This window comes from Telopea speciosissima, chromosome 2 (assembly GCF_018873765.1).
Source record: "Telopea speciosissima isolate NSW1024214 ecotype Mountain lineage chromosome 2, Tspe_v1, whole genome shotgun sequence".
In the NCBI taxonomy this organism is placed as follows: Eukaryota; Viridiplantae; Streptophyta; class Magnoliopsida; order Proteales; family Proteaceae; genus Telopea; species Telopea speciosissima.
The window spans coordinates 23,711,252-23,733,090 of record NC_057917.1 but is presented as its reverse complement, the minus strand read 5'-3'; the positions used below and the strand labels follow the sequence as shown (position 1 = coordinate 23,733,090).

Genomic DNA, 21,839 nt, shown 5'->3' with positions numbered 1-21,839 from the left:
TCTAACAAATTGATTTCACCATCTCTACACGTCTAGCCATAGATAGAAGTTTACCTATCCATCCCATCATTCAAATTTTAACTTTGTCGAGAAAGAGGAGCAAATGGTATCTTTTAACACAACCTTTAAAGATTTCTACACCTACTTAGCGAGTCGGCAACGTACACATTGGAATCCCCAAGGTTTTCGAGATAATATATCTTCTTTGAGTGGAAACATGACCAAAGAGAACTCTTGGGACTAAACCAATTTTTTTTTTTTTTTAATTTAAAACATATCTGCTTGAAGCGTTCATAAAGATAAAAACATCCACATATAGGCCATGCAAATAACTACAAATGGCTCACAAATTTTGACATGTGGGTAATTTAAAAGGTGCCCCTTAACTATAGTAGTCTATAAATCACATGCCATATTTGTTTATTTCATGATTTCATTTAGTTGTTTGATTTGACTCAAGGTCAAATAATTTAGAATTTAGAATTTTTATCCTCTCAATTCGCCTGCCCGTACTTGACGTGAAGTACGTCTAGAATTTAAAATTTTTATCCTCTCAAATAGAATACTTGTGTTTGTGAAGCTTAAACTCTAGCGATTTCGACTGACTTTTTGAGGGCTTGCAGAAGACTTCTCATGATTCTTGGCTCACCAGGAGGTGACTGATCTTTTAATGGTCCATTCCTTATGGCACGGAAAATTGGACCAGAGCCTTCGGTTGCTGAAAAAACTGTGCAATCAATATATACCAAAACTTGAGTCTGGCCATCTCCAATTGTGATGAATCCCAATCTAGCTCCACCTTTGATTTTATCCACCTATTCAATTACAATCAAGAAAGACTCAAAACCATAGTATAGTAAGGAGTGGCACAAAAATAATGCAAGATACATTCATTCAAGCGTAATTTGGCATGATCATAAAGGATGTACAAAATGTTGATTTGTTTTTTAAGTATTTATATAAATAATAATTTTAAATAAGGAATGGGAAATCTAGAGCCATTATAATGGCATGGTCATGTAGAAAAAATTATCAAAGTATGGATGTAGATGACCATACAAAATTAGAGGGTTAAGGCTTGGGATGCCTTAGATATTAAACCTAAGTAAGTGCATGAATCATTGTCAATTGTTTATGTAGTAGCAAGGCTCTGTAATAGTTATTTTTATCTCTATACGTGAGAGGTCCCTATCGCATTTATACTTTTTGCATCTTTGTGTGCCAATGGTTGATGCCTACACTGGCTATTATTTGAGTTCTCAACATGGAAACTACTTCTTGATTAGGGAGAATATCATGTGAGAATTTACTAACAATGATTGGACATAATTCTGAGCTTGGTGGTAGTTTTTTGTAAAATTTTTTTTTTGATAGTTGGGCCCCTAGGAGAGTTGAACTCATGACCTCTTCTTTGCAAGGTGTTGGTCTTTGCCAACTAAGCAACCCGCTTGGGGTGTAGTTTTTTGTAAATTGTTTGTAAATACCTTTAAATATTATAACCATTAATTAATTATATTTTAAAAATTATTCATAAATATTTTATGTCCAATCAATGGTGTACATTCTCTGTACTGGTTGTCTCAATGGATTAGGGTTTTTGACCGTTGCATTTTCCATACCTAAAAGTCAGTTATGTAGTGTTGTTAAAGAGGGAATTAAATGTAACATTTCTATCACTCAATGGTTTACATGTTTTTTCCAACTATTTTTGTGCCCATTTCTAATTAGTGTATTTTGTGTGAATAATACTAAATATTTTAGACGAGATAGACTCACCTTATGCAACCTCAGTGGGAACGCTCTACCTTGATGGTGTTGCATGGAAGTTGAAACATGACATGTGATACTGAGAGAGGGTCGATAAAGTGGATTGATTGAGAGTAGCTTTGCCAACTATGAGGTTCAGCGTAGGGGATTACCAACCTCCTCTCTACTTCTGGTCGAGGGGGAAAATTTTCGGACCAAACTGAAGGAATGGTTCATAGGGTTTGATTCTCAAGGGAGACATGACAAAGAGTTGCCACCTAGATTAGGGCCTAGGACCTATAATAATTAGCCAAGAGACTAAACTAATGATTCCACTCCAAACTGAGCCAACCAAGGAGCAGGTTAATGTCTGGTTGTGGTCCTAGGAATGTGTTAGACATCTTGACCCACCTGGTCAATCCGGACTTCAAATCATAGGTATGCTACATAAGTCTTAAGCCAAACTAAACAAGATAAATAATTAAAAAGAAAGGAGAAGGACTCACTCCAATCCAGCTGTGCTACATGATTAGTATACTGAATATACTATAAAGCTAACAAAGCATAGAACCTAGGCTAAGGTTAGGCATGCTGTAAATTACAAAAATACCATTGAACATGTAACTATGAGAAAAACAAACACATACGCGTAAAGAAACATACATTACTAAAGAAACTACCTAAACACATGCTAAACATATGGAATATGATGAATAGATAATAAAAATTATATGAGCGATGAAAAACTACAGAAAATTTGTGTACTACAAACATTCCAAAATACCCCCTCTAACAAAGCATAGAACCTAGGCTAAGGTTAGGCATGCTGTAAATTACAAAAATACCATTGAACATGCAACTATGAGAAAAACAAACACATAAGCATAAAGAAACATACATTACTAATGAAACTACCTAAACACATGCTAAACATATGGAATATGATGAATAGACAATAAAAATCATATGAGGGATGAAAAACTACAGAATATTCGTTTACTATAGACATTCCAAAATACCCCTAGGCTAAACATGAACTAAGGAGAAAAAACATGCAAAACGAAGAGGGGAAGGGCCCTATATCGGAAAACAACGAGGGAAATTGATGAAAAACATCAAGGCATGAACTAAACAAGCATGAAATCATCATGAAAGGCTCGAATGATGAAGAACAAGGATAAAATTCAAGACTTGAATACATAGAAAATATACATTGAAATCTGTCAAGCCAATAGAGAAAATCATTAAAAAAAAAAAAAAAACAAAGAGCAAAAGACAATAGCAAAATATGGAAAATATAAATAGAAGGAAAATACATAGATATAAACAATGGTACAAAAAAATTAACCAAAACGTACTAGAGGCTAACAAAATGATAAACCCAAAATCACACAGACCAATTGGGAGCCGCCACGTGTCCTGGACCAAGGAGGAGGGCAATCCCAAGACCGGTGGTGAACCAGCTCAGGCACGGACCACAAGCACGGACACAAACGCCAACCGATTTGGGCGCAGACCCAGGCATGGCCTCGGGCGCGGACTGGACCTTGGGCGCGGATCCGAGCGCAGAGCTCGGGCACAAATTTAGGCGTAGACCAGGCCAGGGGACATGACTGCCACCAAGATTCAAGTACGAGTACTATAGGTTACTACCACCACCATCAACAAGGTATACATCATCTCATGGGCACTAGGCCGCCGCCTACCAGCCACATAGTCCCAGACGGACTCAAGCACCAGGGATCTTATCCAGCACGGATAAGTGTCTATCTACTAAGGACATCAACCCTACTGGGACACTATCTCCTGTAGGGAGACAACCAACCAAGGAAGAACCCTACCACCTTGGGACTCTATCAACTACGAGGACTACTCATCATCGACTAGGACTCTCCACACTGCCACACTCCATTATAAAAGAGAAGGTACTCTACCCCCATCAACTCATCTTGAATTCTACTATTCATCTATTTGCTTAGAGAGATCTAACTTAAGCATCGGAGAGTCCTAAGCCGGGACCACACCAGTTCTTCTTTGTCACCCAGGTCCTTTTGTAGGTTACGGCACTCAAAGGGGCCACCGGATGATTTCTTGACACAATAGATTAGCGCCGTCTATGGGAACGACGCTAGCCATCATACCTACTAGCTCGATTCCTCAATCACTCAATGGCACCACGGGGTATAAGACCGCTCCCTCAACCAACAATGCTGCCAGGGAGGGCAACGGATCACCTCCTCCCGAGAGCTCACGTCGTAGAGCCAATGACCATGTCTCTCAGGAGAGGGAGGTTCCAGAGAACAAACAGATTGAGGTAGTCGACCTCAACCCCGAAGCAGCCGTGGAGCCAGTACCTGACCCCTAACGCACCAGCAATTGTGGGACAGATCAATGACTTGCAGTAACAGATCCTCAATGACCAACGACTCTTTTGAGACTACCTGAGGCAGCGTGCGACGTCCCACCGCCGTAGGGTGTTGCCACCACCAAGGACAGAACCTATCCCTCGACAGGAGCATAACCCTAGGAGGTCACCTCCCAAGGGTGAAAAGTCAAAGAGACTCGCAAGGCGTGCAAGTCCCACTCACCAGCAAGGGGATCCTTCCCAACATCCCAGGAGAACGGCGGACCTCCCAATACGTTCAAGACGGGGGAGGACACCAACACACATGACCGTGGTACCCATCCAGAAGGTTCGATCAGGAGGTCGGTGTTCCAAGGATGACTAGGAGGAAGTCACACACCAAGGCGAAGCCGGACCTACCGAGAAGAGAGTCCCTCACGTTCATACCAAGGTTCATCGCACTGTGACCACACACCATCCCGTCAAAACTCACAACGGGAGGGAACTTCAAGGAGAGATCGGGAGCAAGGTCGCAGCGAATGCCCTGCCAGGTATGAAGGACAGTTACGGGAAGAGGAGTTGGAAAAAAGACTCCGAGATTTGGACGAGAAGCTGGAAGGACTACAGAAGCAGACCAATGGCGAGACACACTCAGTACCCGAACAACATCCATTCTCGGCAGAGATCATGGCAGCCACACTCCCCTCCCAGTTTAGGCTACCTACCTTTAAACTCTACAGTGGTACCACGGACCCTAATGACCACATCATTCACTTCAACGGGATGATGACCCTCTATGGGGGATCAGACGTGGTCTGCTGCTGAGCATTCCCTACATCCCTCAAGGATGCAGCTACCTCATGGTTTTTCAGGCTACGACCAAGGTCAATAGGTTCATTTGCGAAACTGTGCGAACAATTCGTCACCCACTTCTAGAGCAGCGTCAAACAAAAGAAGACCACGATCAATCTATTGAACGTGGTACAGAACCCTAGGGAGTCTCTCAGGGAGTACGTCACTAAATTCACCAAGGAGTCCTTGGATGTCCGAGACTTAGACGACCAGACCCAGCATGCAGCCTTGGCTGGAGACATCAGAGACTTGGATTTGATCAAAGACCTCGCACGACATGAGACCAGGACCATGAAGGAGCTTCTGAAATGATGCAACGAGTTCGCCAATATGGCCGAGGTACTGCAGGCTCGGAAGAAAGTGATCGAGGCAAGCCCCAAGATAATAAGAGATCGACACCGGACGACCGTAAAGAGAGCAAGAGATCGAGGACATAGCGCCGACAGGAGAAGGGTGACCGCCAGTCAGGAAGGACCGACCGCCGCCCGGAGAGAAGCGACTGAGCAAGCAACCTGTTTCACACCCCTGAATACCACTAGGTCTCAGATCCTCATGCAGTAGGACTTGAGAAGCGTAACCCTAACAAGTACTGTCTCTTCCATAAAGACACAGGACATTATACAGAGGATTGCATCCAACTGAAAAGGGAGATAGAACTTATGAGGGCAGGGAGCTTCAACAAGTATGTGAACGGAGGATGCGACGGCCGTTCTGGCCAAGAGGGTAGAGGCAGTGACCGAGAAAGAGAAGAACCAAGGAGGGAAGATAGAAGGACAGATCGAGACAGCGAAAGAGATCGCCCAGAAGAAAGGAGAGATACTACAGAGCCAAGTGGAACCAAGAGAGCCCCCATCCTCACTATACTAGGAGGACCAGGGCAGGAGTCTACCAAGAAGGCCAAGGCCCATGCTAGGTTTGTGGGAGTAGTAGAGAAGCCAAGCAAGATAGCCAAGACAGAGATGGTAATCTCCTTCTTAGATGCAGACTTGGAAGCATTGAGCCTTCCACATGAGGACGCCCTAGTAGTACAGGCAGAGGTAGCCAACAGACCAGTACACAGGGTGTTGATAGACACTAGGGCGTCCATGGACGTGCTTTCATTGGAAGCCTACCGCCAGTTCGGGCTCAATGATGACCAACTCAAACCAAAGCTTACCTACCTCCATGGGTTCTCAGGCACCACCGCCTCCATTAGAGGTACCATAAAGTTGTCCGTCACCTTCGGAGAGCACTCTCGGTAAGTGACAATCATGGTGAACTTTATGGTCGTCAAGTCCGTGGTATCCTTCAACGGCCTCCTAGGGTGACCATCTCTCACAGCCCTTCGAGGAGTGGTATCATCCATCCATCTGAAGATGAAGTTCCCCACAGAGAATGGGGTGGGCGAGGTCCGAGGAGATCAGAAAAAAGCCAGCGAATGCTATGCGACCTTCGTCAAGAAGAACAACCACAACACCCGTGGAATGACGCTGTGTATGGAGAGTCATGTCAGCGAACAGAGAGATGAACAGACGGAGAGAAGAGGAAGGCCAGTGGAGGACCTCGTCCCATGTCCTCTTAGCAAAGACGATTCCTCCAAGGTAGTACAGGTTGGTTCACTATTGAGCAAGGAACAGAAGGATGAGCTTGGGTGTCTCTTCCAAGCAAACATGGATGTCTTCACATGGTCGACCTCCGACATGCCAGGTATACCCCCGTCCATAGCAGAACACAGGCTACACATAGACCTAGCCAGGAAGCCCGTCCAACAAAAGCAATGGAATTTTGCCCTCGACCGACAAGCAGCCATCAAGGAAGAGGTCGAGAAGTTGAGTTATTCAAGGTTCATCAGAAAAGAGAAGTTCCCAACCTGGCTCACGAACGTGGTCATGGTACCAAAGCCCAACGGGAAGTGGAGGATGTGCGTCGACTACACAGACCTGAAGAAGGCATACCCGAAGGATGAGTATCCACTGCCCAGGATCGACCTGTTGATCGATGCTACTGGACATAAGAGGCTGAGCTTCATGGATGCCTACTCTGGGTATAACCAGATCCTCATGCATAAGGATGATGAGTCCTATACCGTATTCTAGACGGGCAAGGAGAACTACTATTACCGCGTCATGCCTTTCGGGCTGAAGAACGTAGGAGCCACCTACTAGAGGATGGTTAACAAGATGTTCGAAGAACAGATTGGATGCAACATAGAGGTATATGTGGATGAAATGCTCGTGAAAAGCGTCCAAGCCCATCAACACCTGACCGACCTAGAGGAAGCATTCACGATATTGAGAAGGAACCAGATGAGACTAAAACCCCGTAAAGTGCGCCTTCGGTGTAACGTCAGGAAAGTTCCTGGGCTTCATGGTCTCAGTACGAGGAATAGAAGCCAACCCCTCAAAGATCAAGGCCATCCAGGAGATGACACCACCCAGGATGGTCAGGGAAGTTCAAAGGTTAAATGGAAGGGTCGCCGCCCTTTCAAGGTTCGTGTCATAGTCGGGAGACAAGTGCCTACCATTCTTCAAGACTTTAAAGAACCTCCAAAGTCCTAAAGACTTTGCGTGAACATAGGAGTGCCAACGGGCGTTCAAAGAGCTGAAGGTGCATCTAGAGAGTCCACCACTGCTTAGGTGACCAAAGCCCAATGAGGAGTTACAACTCTACTTGGCCGTCACCCCGGTCGCAGTAAGCACCGTACTATTGAAGGAAGAGGGTAAAGTACAGAGACCCATCTACTATGTCAGCCATATCCTGATAGATGCAGAGACCAAGTACACAAGAATTGAGAAGGTGGCTTACGCAATGGTGATCGCGGCAAGGAAGCTACAACCATACTTCCAAGCCCACACAGTCGTGGTACTCACCGACCTACCACTGAAGAAGGTACTGCACAAGCCAGATGTCTCTGAACGATTGATAGCCTAAGTGGTAGAGTTAAGTGAGCATGACATCAGATTCCAACCATAAACGGCCATCAAAGGCCAAGCTCTGGCGGACTTTGTCGCCGAATGCACCCTATCAGAGATCGAGCCAGAGAAGCATGATTGTGGGTCATGGGAGATGTTCGTGGATGGTTCGAGTAATGCAACAGAAAGCGGGGCTGGCTATATACTCACCAGCCCTGAGGGTTTTTGAATCCATTATGCTCTCTGATTCACCTTTCAGGCATCCAACGATGAAACAGAATATGAAGCCCTACCAGTTGCACTCCAGGTGGCCAAGGCCATCCAAGTCACCCACCTAGCCATCCAGAGTGACTCCTAGCTCATAGTGAATCAAGTGAATGGAGAGTATAAGGCGAAGGATGAAGGTCGACCAGATGGCATCGTACTTAGCAAGTGCTCGAGAAATGATCGGGGAGTTCGAGAAGTTCGAGATGGTTCGAATTCCCAGGGTCGAGAATGCCACAGTCAACGCCCTATCCAGGCTAGCAAATGACGAGCTCTGGAACTTGGCCAGTGTTGTCTATGTTGAAATACTACATGAGCCAACATACCAGGAGAAGCAGATCAATAAAATTGAAGAGGGGCCAAGCAGGATGGTCCCTATACTCAACTACCTACAGAACGACGTCCTACCAGAGGACAAGGTCGAGGCAAGGAAGATAAGGATGAGAGCTACAAAGTACATCATCGTGGACGGAGTACTATACAAGAGGGGGATCACTGCACCACTACTCAGATGCCTAGGACCCAAGGGAGCCAAGTACGCCCTGGCAAAGGTCCATGAGGGGATATGTGGAAGCCATATGAGAGGGCGAGCACTAACCTACAAAGTCCTCTGCCAGGGCTTTTACTGGCCACGGATGCAAGAAGAAGCCATATAGTATGCCAAGACCTACGAGCAATGTCAATTGTTCGCCCTAGTATCCCATCTACCCGCCACCAAATTGAAATCCATCCTCAACCCCATTCCATTTGCCATGTGAGGGGTGGACATCCTAGGTGACTTCACGGCAGCATCCGGCAATTGAAAGTACCTAATAGTCACCGTCGACTACTTCACCAAATGGGTCGAGGCTAAGCCGCTGGCAAAGATCACAGAGAATGAAATGGAGAAACAAGGAACAATATGCAAGAAAGGTGAGAATTTAACTACAAATACCAAGAGTAGAACGCAACAATAATTACAGACCAAGTTCAACACACATAAGAAATACACATATGAAGTCGAGGAGCATCTGCTGGGGGAGTCACGTCCTCCTCTGGAGGAGAAGCCATATCAGCCTCAGGCTGACAAGCCGCGCCCACCTCAGGCAGAGTTGCGCCCTCCTCAAGTAGAGCATCACCCTCCTCGGGTAGAGTAGCGCCCTCCTCAGGCACCACAACACTCTCCCTCACAGGAACATCGACTGCCATGGCACCTACAGAGACAAACGCCGCGATGCCCGGGAATCGAGAAAAGTCGTAACCTGGAGTCTCCTCAAGAACATAGGTCGCCAGGTCCTGGATCCCCACATCGTATCTCCTAGTTATACTCATAGAACAGCTTCGTGATTGTCGAAGATTTTTGGAACTCTGCCACGACTCGCTCACCAGCCTCGACCAACTCAACCTCACAGCTCTGCCTCATGCTATGGAGCTCCTCCTCCAAGGCACGGATCCTGGCTGAACTCTGGGCCTTCAAGGCAACACTCCTGGAAGACACGACACTAAGCTCCTCGGCCATCTTTCTCTCTTAGGCAATAGCCTCCTCTCGAACGACCCTATGCTCCTGGAGGTCCCTCTCCATAGCCCGCAGTAGCCGACCCTGATGGATCTCCTAAAAAGTGAAGCGCTCGTGGCGAAGTACCGCCTCCGTAGTGCGGTGCTAGACCTGCAGCCGAGGTGATTGTTAGAAAGCCTCCAAAGTACAAGGTACAGAGTAGCAACAAAGTATCGAGTAACAAGGAATTAGAACATACAACTTACCTAGGTCAGGTCCTCATAGAGGGACTGCAGCAAATCTGGATGGCTCATCCCCTGTAAAGCCAAGCATTCAACAGGGAGCCGACCCTTGTACAACCATTCCTACGACACACCATTGCTAGACAGGAAGGCACCCTCCTGGATGTCCTAAGGAAGGACCAGGGGAGACGAAGCTGATGGATCAACAGCCGCACCAGAAGAAGAAACCACCCCTTGCCTCGGGTAGAGGGTGGAATGGAAGACCCGGACGCAGTAACAGCAGGTTTCGATCGCGGAAGCCTAACCCGCAGGGAGGTCCTCACAGCATAAGGAGGATCGGGACCCCCCTTCTGCTTGGCACCGACGGCCACAATAGGAGGAAGGATAGGGACCAAAGGAGCACCAACGTCCCCTACCCCAGTAGGAGAACCACCTGCGGGTCAATAATGGTGATACATCGAATGTCACTCTAGCAACTAACATGGCTACATCAAACTCTGTCCCTTCTATAACTAATGTTGTGAATTCCAATCAACCAAGAATGGAAAAATTAAGGACTTATAATGAGTTTGATAAGATCACTCCATTTGATGGAGAAAATTTTAGGAGATGGAAGCAAATGATCTTCTTTGCTTTATCTCAGTTAGGAGTTATTTTCTCTTTGACAAATCCCAAATCGGCACAAACTGTTGATCCCGTAGTTGAAATGAAAAGAGTTGCTTGGATTGAGGCCAATTTTCAGTGTAAGAATCGGATTCTAAATGCACTTTTCATCAATATTTATAGTGTTGCTATGAATATGCATACATAATATTGAATGCACTATGTAATAAATACACATTTGATGATGCTGGAAAAAGAAGTATGTAATTGGCAACTTTCTGAATTTTCAAATGCAAGATGGTGAAAGCCTTTGTTCTCAAACTGACAAATTCCAAATTTTAGTTAGAAATTTGTCTAATGAAAACATTATTTTACCTGATGCATTTTGTGACTGGAACATTAGGATGATCGTCTCAATGACCTTTTCTCTTCAACAAGAGAAACCTTCCTAATCTTGGTCAAAGAATCGACACAGACGATCATCGCATGCAACCTCACGCAACCTACCTCGCACTTTGCATTTGGCTTTTCGAAGATAGTTGAATGAAGACCCACCTTAGTCTTGGGAAACTTGAGAAGCTTCCAACCTCTTAGAATACATTTAAATTAGATATGAAACACAAGAGGAAGGAGTGGATGTATGAACAAGTAGTGGTCAATATCAAAATAGAGAGAAGGAATCGAGCCAAGGACAAGGGAGAAAATCCGATCAAGTATACAAGACTCAAGGCTATATCTCATTGAAACAAAGCGACAAGGACCGTTCAAGAGAACTCTCCAAATGAAGAAAGCCAAGAACTTTAAAAACAAAAAAGGTACTTGTTTTCCATGTGGTAAACCTGGTCATTTTAAGAAAGACTATAAGAATATGAAGTTTTTGAATTCTAATAAGAAGAATGTTCACTTGATTGAGGAAGATGCTTATGTGGCTATGTTTACTGAAATAAATATGGCTGAAAAACCAACGGACTGGGTCATTGATACTAGTGCTACTAGACATATTTGTGGAGACCGTTGTTCATTAAGTAAATATTCAATCGTCAATATTAATGATAAAGCTTTCATAGGAAACTCACAATCCTCAAGTGTCATCGGCAAAGGTGATATCATTTTGAAGCTCACTTCAGGGAAGAAACTTATTTTGAACAATGTACTCCATGTCCAAGAAAAATTGTCACAACTTGGTTTCAGGTCCATTTCTTGTTTGAGCAGGAATAAAAATATCTTTTAAAGCAGACAAATTTGTTATTCTTAAGAATGATGTATTAATCAGAAAAGGTTACCTAAGTGAGGGCCTTTTTTGTAATAAGTGTTTCCGATATTACAAATGGAACTCCTAGTACTTTGGTTTACCTTGTTGACTCATATGATGTATGGCATGGTAGATTAGTGCATTGCAATTCTTCATATATTTTATAATTATGCAAATAAGAAGTTATTGAATACAATCTCCAGCCACCTGTAGACAAGTGTCCCACTTGTATTGATGTGAAATTTTCTAAAAAATCTCATAAATCAATAGAAAGGTAAAATAGCCTTCTCGACTTTATACATAGTGATCTATGTAATTTCAACTCATATGAATCTAAAGGTGGAAAAAGGTATGTAGTAATCTTTATAGATGCTTATTCTAGGTTCACTATGATTTATATTTTGAGAATAAAAGACGAAGTAAGTAATACTTTTATATCTTTTACAGAAGTAGAAAATCAGTTAGATAAAAAATTAAAGGCTAAGGACTGATATGGGTTCTGAATACTTTAATCTCACATATTTTTGTGAAGAAAATGGTATAATATAAGAGACAACAATCCCTTAGAAATCTGAATTTAATTTGAAAGAAAAACAAAACTTTAAAAGAAATGATGAATTCGTTACTTATAAGTTTTGGATTGTCACTTAACATGTGGGGAGAGGCTATTCTAACAGCTTGCTATATTTTAAATAGAGTTCATCATAGAAAAATCGGCTTATTACCTTTTGAATTATGGTTTGATAGAAAACCACATTTAAACCATTTAATGGTATGGGTTTGTTTATCTAAAATAGCAATACCATAACCTAAGAAAAGGAAGTTAGGTCTAAGGACCTGTGATTGTGTTTTCATATGACTTCCTTTTCTTAGCAATACAATAATAGCCAATCACGCTTGGAAGTTAGTAAACTTGCCAAGAGGTTCCAAAATTTTAGACACTAAGTGGATATTTCGCAAGAAACTAAGACCAGATGAATCAATTGATAAATATAAAGCTAGACTTGTAGTCAAAGGCTTTAGAAAAGGTGAAAAACTTTTATTATTTTGATACATTCACTCTAGTGGCTGGAATCACTATGATAAAAGTACTAATGGATGTGGCTTCGATATATAACTTAGTTATACATCAAATGAATGTTAAAACAATATTCTTAAATGAAGACTAAGAAAGAAATTTATATCAAACAAGCAGAGGGTTGTATTGTAGTTGGCTAAGAACATAAGGTTTGTAGGCTTGTGAAGTTCTTGTACAGATTGAAACAAGCTCCAAAACAATGGTATGAAAAAACCTTGATAATGTGATTATATTTAATCGGTTTCTTATAAGTGAATTTGATAGATGTTTATACATTAAATTTCATTAAGGTAAAAGAGTGTTTATAATATTGTATGTAGATGGCATATAAATCATGGGAACAAGTTTAAACATTGTAAAACAGATCAAAAATCTATCAATGGTTAATTTTGACATGGGAGAGGCCGATGTGATTCTTGAAAAAAATACGATTTTATGTAGAGAATCTACTCAAAAAAATACGGTTATAATGATTATATGTATGTTAAAAAACCTTTTGAAATGGGTGGTCATTTACAAAAGAATTTGAATGAACCTATATATCAAAAGAAATATTTCCAAATTATAGGGTCAGTTTTATATTTAATGAACAATACCAAACTAGATATAGCCTTGGCAATTGAAAATTTAAGCCAACATACCCATAACCTGGGTAAAGAACATTAGTGTGCCATAGAAAGACTATTAAAATACTTGAAGGGTACAACAAGTTATGCTCTTCACTATAGTGGAATTCCAACTGTATTGGAAGGATATTGTGATGCTAATTGGATCTTATATACTAACAAGTCATTAGCAACAAGTGGGTATGTATTTTATGCTTGGGGTGGAACGATTTCATGGAAGTCAGTAAAACAGTCCTGTGGGGACAGGATCCACCATGACAGCAAAGTTTATTGGTCTTGAAAAGGCAGGAACTAAAGTTGAATGACTGAGCAACCTAATGGCGGATATTCCATTATGGCGAAACTCGATTCCTATATCACTTTATTGTGATAATCAGGCGGCAATTGCTAAAGCTAAAAGTAAGGTATATAATGGGAAAAGGGGGCATATCCGTATAAGGCATAATCTTGTTAGGCAGTACAGAAGTGAAGGAAGCTATCAATTTTGTAAAGTCAAAAAGCAACCTTGTTAATATATATGTTCACAAAATTTATGCTAACAATGATGTTTAATGAATCATCTAAAGGAATGAGCTTAAAGCCTGTGTCATATACCATGTGATGGACACCCAACCTATGTGAAGAGGTTTAATCTTGAATTAGGGTCAAAAGATAAAAATGAAGTCACCGAATGGTCTGTTTAGACTAAAAAAATTCATTCATTCTGGCTATATGGGAAAGTAGCATGTATCATCACAATGTAAGAGGGTGAGTCATAGACCCTTAATCAAGCCTAATCTCATGAATGTGGGGGCGTGTGACCTATGATGCACACCATAGGTTGACTTAAGTAAATGTAGTTGGTGAGGTCACCTACCAATGAGAATTTAAAGGCGAATTCTCTAAACAACATCCATAAGACCAAGATAGCGGACAAGGCCAGTTTAAAAATCTTCAAAAATTTGTAACGTAAGGGATGTCGCGATAAGTCGATTGATAGAATATGGATGGTGAGCTACACTAATAAGGAAAGGTTCAATAAGTCTGACTTCACCTTTACTCTGTAACAAAGTTCATTAGACCTAGTTTAGGTTCAAGTCTGAAAGACACCTACAACGATGTGTTCTATCATGTCTAATACACTCAGTACTTTATTTCTTGTTTACTCGATATTTTGAATCTTTATGGGGATTTTTGGAATTTGAAAGTTTCAAAAATCTCATTTTCCTCCAAAATTACTTTTGAACTCTTCTTTAGCTCACTTGAGCTCCTTACTTTGGCCTTTTGGTTTATTCCCACATTGGAAACTTGAGAAGATTTCAAGGGGTATATGTATAGATGTGTTTTCTTAAGGGTGTAAGCCTCTTGGATAGAAACGCTCCCTCCTCCCATATGTGTGGGGGGTCCCTGGGTGCTTTTGAATTGTGCGCGCCCAGCCAAACAAAGAGCAAGTCCGAGTCAGGTTCGGGTGTGGATGTGGATGTGGGCTGATATCAATCTTTTGGAAAAAAGTTTTGGTTCTAATATACATTTGAATTTTAAAGTTGGCTCCAAAGCCAAATACTTTGAACAGATATTCAAGTGCATATTCAAATATAAAATACATTGAATTACTCATATCTATTCACATAAAAATTTACACCTATACGTAGTTTAGGCACCTACTAACAAGGGACATCTGTATATGTATAGGTGTCTGTAGATGTACAGAGACACTTATATGGATACATACTTGTCTATAAATACCCAACACCTTCAAAGGAAACGGTTTTATAAGAATTTGCATACATTATGAGACTATCCAAAAGGAGCTTCGGTTCTTTTTCTTGCATGTTCTTCAAGTGTTCTGGTTTCTACTTTGTTCTTGTTTGCTGTTTCACTTCTTGTTCAAGTACAAAAGTGAAACAACAAACATGAAGTACATCCTCTGTGATTTGGGGTGATTTTATCTTGGTTACGCTTTATGCATAAATAGGGGCACTTAAAAACCTTAAGGAAAGTATCCAATACGACTTCACTAGTTGTACCTGGTTTGTCCACATCAACAAGAAACGTATTCTTGGTTGGCGTTACCATACAAATTACAGTCAAAAGGTTTTTATATATGTCATATCTGTTTTGTTTATTCTATGAATCTATCTATGCCCCTCTATTCTTTTCTATTATCCATTAATAATACAACATTGGTAAAAGTGTGGAGTGTAAAAGCCCATCTTACCAAGTGGTCTTGGGTTCAAGCCTCCTGGTTCTCATCTTCCCTCCCTCACCCCCAGATTAGGTACCTTTCAGAGAGAGAGAGAGAGAGAGAGAGAGAGAGAGAGAGAGAGGCTTTAAATCCTAAAATTTGTATATATGGATATATTCTGCACCATGGGAAAATAATCCTCTCCCATTTCCTAAATTGTGCAGTGCGGTAGTTTGGGGTGGAGATGCCGACACATGGCAACTTGGACATTAAACGGTGCTGAGCTCAACAAAAAAAGAAAAAAATGGAAGTCAATGAGCTTGGACCGTTGGATGTCTGAGCTACCATGTATTAAAATTTCCACCCCGATCTGCCGCACTGCACAGTTTAGGGAATGGGAGAGGATTAAAATCCCATTGGTTGCATTTACCATGTTCTATTGAGAACTATTTTTGCTTCGATTGCAAGTTGACTTGCTTAGACAAATGATCTACTTCACTTGGATCAACAAGTGCCTGGAGAGTCAACAACCTTTAATCTAATTTACTTCCCATGTCCAAGTGTCAAGCAAAGCATAAACCAGAATCAGACATGGGATCTGCCTCTATGGATTCCGATTCGATGGAGACGAAATGTCATTATCAACCGATGTATGAACTGAATATTCTGACATGTGTGAGGCACATTTTGATTGGTGCTATATTCTTTTTTTTTGGTAGAAAGAAGGTTATTCGTTCATGCGCGCCCAATGCCAAACAAAGGAAAATGAAATACATAACACAAATAGAGAGCATGATAAGCACAAGGTATGGATATACGGTATCCAAAACCAAGGAGTGGAAATTAACCCAATCGCACATAACTGGGTCATCCAAGCTAGGGGTTAGGTCACTACCACTTCCCTATGTAACAGGTTGTAGCCATTGCTACAATTAAGCGCATACACAAACATGCCAGTAGAAGGGGCGCCAAAAATGCCAAATAGTCCAACGCCACATTGCCCACGCGTGCCGACATGTTGCCACAACTTACTTTCAAACAAACTTACTGGATTAGCAATAGTCTGATGGATCGCCAGTGGAGCTTTGAATGACGACCGAAGAGTGTTGGTGAATAATGATCGATGGCTGGATCATCAAAGCCGACGTATACCTCGGTGCCACAAGCACCTAGGTCGGCAACACCCGCAAACACAGAAAAAAAGAGAAATGCCCTTGCCAAAGAGCCGAAACACTGAAACAAATCCTTGGAACACAAAAACAACAACTTTTGACTGACAATGGCACAAAACCCTAATCACCCATAGAATTGACCCACCACTCATCAACAGAAGCACGGTGGAACCCTTGGAGGCCATCTCAACTTTGGCCTTGAACTCAGCCTCGTAGGACTAGTTCAGCCCCAACACCAACAGCGTCTCCTCAAATTCGCGCCGGTCAAAAACCCCACCGGAGCCACCTGCGGAGGAGAAGGCATCAGCGCTGCCCCAGGCGGTGTCGTAAGTCACTCTGTGGTTAACCATGGCCTTACAGTCGAAGAAATCAAGAGTGCAGGCAGTATCGTTGCCTGAGGTGCCGAAGTGCTCGGGTTCTGTTCCGTTCTAGCTGACCGAGATGAGGAGCCCCATCACGAGTATCAGCTCCCCCATACGTAGATCTCGATCTCAACCGGTACGGACGGCAGAGATGAAGATGAGGTAGTCAACGCCCCCATGTCGGAGTCGTAGAGCTCCCTACCGTGGGGGAGCAGGGGTTCAACGGCCTTGCAAACGAAGGTCCAGAGAGTGCAGATGCTATCATTGGAGTAGGGTAGAAGAAGGTCAATTTGGATCCTCTACTGCAAAGCTGCTCGGCAGGACCATGCTGCCTAGACACGATGAGGCATGCAATGACCGCCTTACCCCTGCTCGAACACCTTGCCCGAATGGGGGTAAGACGGTCATTGTACGGTGAGACGGTCATTGTGCGCCTCACCATGTCTAAGTAGCACGGTCCTGTCGGACAGCTTGGCAGTAGAGGATTTGGATCCGAAGAAGGTAGGCCACAGAGGGCGAAAAAAGCCATCTCTAGGCCGGTAAGCCATCATTTGCATCGTCATCTTCGTCGGAGTCTTCTTCGCTGCCAAGTCCGATGTTCATGGCAGAAAACAAAGGAGGAGATGGGGAAAAGGAAAACGGAAACCACGCACTAATGGCGCAGATAAACACGCACTAATGGCGGAGATGAACACGCACGCCGGCGGAAGGTTGCTATCACGCACAGCCGCAGAAATAAGAGGAAGAAAAAAGAAAACCTAAACTAGTTGCAAACGAGAAAGGTCATTCATAAATAACTGGTGACCTCATAAACTAGTTGCCAAAGACGTACTAATAAGAGATTAAAAAATCGATAACCAACCTTCAACGGCACGGGAAGGGGAAGATTAGCTCCCTGGCAGAGACTGTTCGCCCACTGTTAAAAAGATCGATTAGAAGAGAGTCAATCGTCTGACCGTCTGAGTAATGAACAGAGTCATGTCCGAGTAACAAACTATGCGAGTGAGAGTTACTGTACCTGGAAGAGCAGAGTTTCGAATCTAGGAATATCGATGTCAAGGGGTAATATCATGGTCCCAAGGGAGACACCATCGTCATCGTTGTCGGCTTCCACAATGTTGCCTTCTTCCGACGAAGATGTTGCATTGCAAGCCATAGCCAGAATCCGGTGGCCCGAAATTTCATTCAATTTAGAGAACTGATTGCAGTCTCCGTCTCTTCTGAACAAAAGCTTGTTGCATGAATTAAACGAAGGAGAATGGGAAGAGAATCGCACGGGTGATGTGCAGCGTGTTGAGTGGAGCAGTTGATGCAGAGTAGAAGCAGCAACCATGGTTTGGTTTACAAAGGTTGAGAGGTGAGTGGTAGAAGAATAAAGAAAGATCACACGTTTTAACTCTCCGAAATGTGAGGCTGTGAGGTACTGAGCAATCTTTGCTGTAAGGACAAAGGAGTCGGATGGAAACAGGATGTGTTCAGAGCCACATGTTTTATGAGGTCACCAGTTATTTATGAATGAGTGGGTGGGTAATTACTACTATTGGTCATGAAACGCGGGTTGTTTGGTCTTTTTATCTTCAAAATCCCTTGGACAAACCGCGACTCCAGGTCATGGTTTAGGTTCTTTAACTTGCTTCAGCATTGAAGGAGCGAGATAAATTATGACTTTGCTGCAGAATAAACCGTTGCCAGTACGGCCGTTTATGTTGCAGATTTGCCAATTACTTCGGAAACTAGAAAAAACCGCACCTGGAAGTTCTGGTCTTGGCGGTGTTAGTTTTATGATATTAAGCAAAAGTTTTAAAGATGCAACTTTTGATTTACCTTCGACCCTTGATAATTACTGTTGTATTTTATAAAATGAAATTTCAAAATACCTCTGCGTATTTTAGGTTCCGTCCAAGGTTGATCAGTTTTGATCGATGTCGACTTTTTCCATTGTCTCTTGAAGGGACACATCCCTTGGGAAGGGTGTCTCCAAGGGGTCCTTCACCTCCATATATAGAAGATGTTTTTGGACACTTTGTAAATAAATTACAAGTGTTGTTACACACTCTCCTATATTCAATTTTTCTCAAGTTTTCTTTCTAGTTTTTATTGTTTTGAGAGGTCCTGTTATTCCATTCGTGTTATTAACTGTGCACAACCTAAATGTGTCTCGACGGGGCCCGACCAGTGTGCAAGCGTAACAACTACTGGAGGGGGCCTAAGATTGTTTTATCTTGGAGGCTGATTCGTAAGAACTCGACTTACACCATAGGGAGCATCTACAGTCTTAAGGACAATGTCCATTGACACGACTCAGCCTCTTAAGTTTCTCAACATAATTTTAGGTTCGTGACGTTATATTTGGTGTTGGAGTTGCCAACATCAACCTTGGTTTGTCTACAAAACAAATAAGTACTTGTTTCCCTTAAATTCACTTCGGCCTGAAGCCATTGCTAACACAGGACAATCTTCTATGTTCTACGTGAGGCGACGACAGATTCGTCTCATGCCTTGGTAATCCAAGGACTTTCACTCAAAAGAGAACTAAAAGAGACAACTCGAGAACGAGAGTAAATTGGAAATGATGTATTAATCTTTGCTTTGAATCACTCGAAGTGAGCAATCCACAGTACAGAACAAGAGGTGTCGAAGGCAAATTCCTCAAGACTACTATTAACGATATACATGAGCTGACTCATTGGCTGACTCATTAGCACATGTTTATAATGTTTATTACCATTTTATGTAACTGTCATTTTATGTAAACTACAGAATAGGTAGGTAGGAATTCTTTATTTCTTTCCTTTCTTATGGAGTGAATCACTCCTTAGCTTTGTATATTTATTCACCTTATTGCTCAATGGAATCATATGAGATTTCCACCACATAAGTCTTAACATGGTATCAACCTAATACCGATCCTGACCATCTCTAATGGCTCTAGTAGCCTCTGACCCCTCTTCTCCCTATTTCCTTCATAATTCCGACCACCCCGGCACACCGTTGGTCACTCAACTTCTCAATGGTGACAACTTTCCGACATGGAGTCACGCAATCTCCATGGCCCTTCAGGCTAAAAACAAAATCTGCTTCATCGACGGTTCTCTCCCACAATCGGCCGATGACTCTGATGATCTGGCAGCCTAGAAATGCTGCAACTCCATGGTCACGTCGTGGTTGATCCATTCAACCATTCCTTCCATTGCCGATAGCATCTTATGGAGCACCAACGCCCATGCCGTTTGGGAAGACCTGTCTGCTCATTTTTCTCAATAGAATGCGCCTCGTATCTTCAAGATACAGCGCTCCATCACCACTCTTTCACAGGGGACTGACTCTATTTCAAAGTACTATACCACATTGAAAGCCCTTCGCGATGAACTCGGTGCCTACCAATAGCTACCTACTTGCACCTGTGGTGCCATGACTACACTCCACTCCTTTGTGGAAACGGATGCGTTGATTGATTTTCTCCAAGGCCTAAACGATTCATTCTCGGCGGTTCGCAGTCAGATCCTTTTGATGGATCCCCTACGCACCATGGCCAAGGCATATTCACTTCTCCTTCAGGAGGAATGCCAGCGTTCTTTGCACAGCTCGCGCTCCCCTACCCAGGACTAAGTTGCCATGGCTGCCCAGCAGTCTAACACCCGCCCTGAACGACCCCGATATCACTGCAATTTTTGCAATGTTGATGGACACTCCAACTCCCGCTGTTTCAAGCAACACGGGTACCTGGCTAATTGGACCCCGCGCACCAAGTCTGGCACGCGCACAGCTACACCAGTGTGCGCCCCACCTGCTCGCCCTGCTGCCAATCTCTCCCAATCTTCGGACCAGGCTTCTACTGTCCCCATGGCCTCCCTCACTGCCGATCAGTTGCAACAGCTCCTATCCCTTCTTCCTACTGGTACTCCCCACCCACTTGCTCACGTCGCAAGTACAGCCTTAATGGCCTTACCCTTTCCATCTTTTTGGATTATCGACACTGGAGCCACAGATCACTTGGTTTCAGATCTGACTTTTTTTTCAACCTCTCACCCATTGCTCTCTACCATTCGGCTTCCAAATGGGTCGACAACCCCAGTCACCCATGTTCGAACCATTTTTATTTCTCCCAAATTACATCTTACTGATGTCTTATACATCCCATCATTCACTTATAATCTTTTATCTGTTCGCAAACTTACTCCTTCCTCTGATTGCATTCTAACTTTCTTGCCTGATTCTTGTATTTTTCAGGACCTACAGACGAAGATGATTTTTGCGACGGGTAAGCGCCATGGTGGTTTGTACTTCTTGGATCCCTCGGTTTCGATAGCTTCCACCACTACCTCACCCCAGTTCGACCTTTGGCATTGGAGACTCGGTCATCTGTCTCCCTCTTTATTTTCTTATTTCAAAAATTTAGATAACTCTGTTTCTTTTTTAACTAAGCATGTATTCACTGTTTGTCCTCTTGCTAAACAAGCACGTTTGCCTTTTAATTCTAGTATGATATCTACTCCATCTGCTTTGATCTTATACATGTTGATGTTTGGGGCCCTTATCACACCCCTACCCACTCTGGGGCACACTCTTTTTTAACTATTGTTGATGATCACACTCGCACCACTTGTGTATTTCTCATGAACCACAAAACTGAAGTGAATTATTTAATTCAGTCTTTTTTTCTCATGGTGAAAACTCAATTTGATTCCTCCATTCGAAAATTTTGTTCTGACAATGCGCGTGAATTTTTTAACAAAGATACCTTTGCCTATTTCATATCACTTGGGGTC

The 21,839-nt window shown here is 42.9% G+C and overlaps 1 protein-coding gene across 1 annotated transcript; it reads right to left on the bottom strand.

Moving 5' to 3' along the window:
• Nucleotides 1-555: 555 nt before the first annotated feature.
• On the bottom strand, nucleotides 556-18,422 carry LOC122651957. Its single transcript, XM_043845548.1, has 3 exons — nucleotides 18,089-18,422; nucleotides 17,933-17,986; nucleotides 556-815 (listed from the first exon to the last, which is right to left on the bottom strand). The coding sequence occupies exons 1-3, from the start codon at nucleotides 18,401-18,403 to the stop codon at nucleotides 582-584; spliced, it is 603 nt and encodes a 200-aa protein (XP_043701483.1). The 5' UTR covers nucleotides 18,404-18,422; the 3' UTR covers nucleotides 556-581.
• Nucleotides 18,423-21,839: the final 3,417 nt, after the last annotated feature.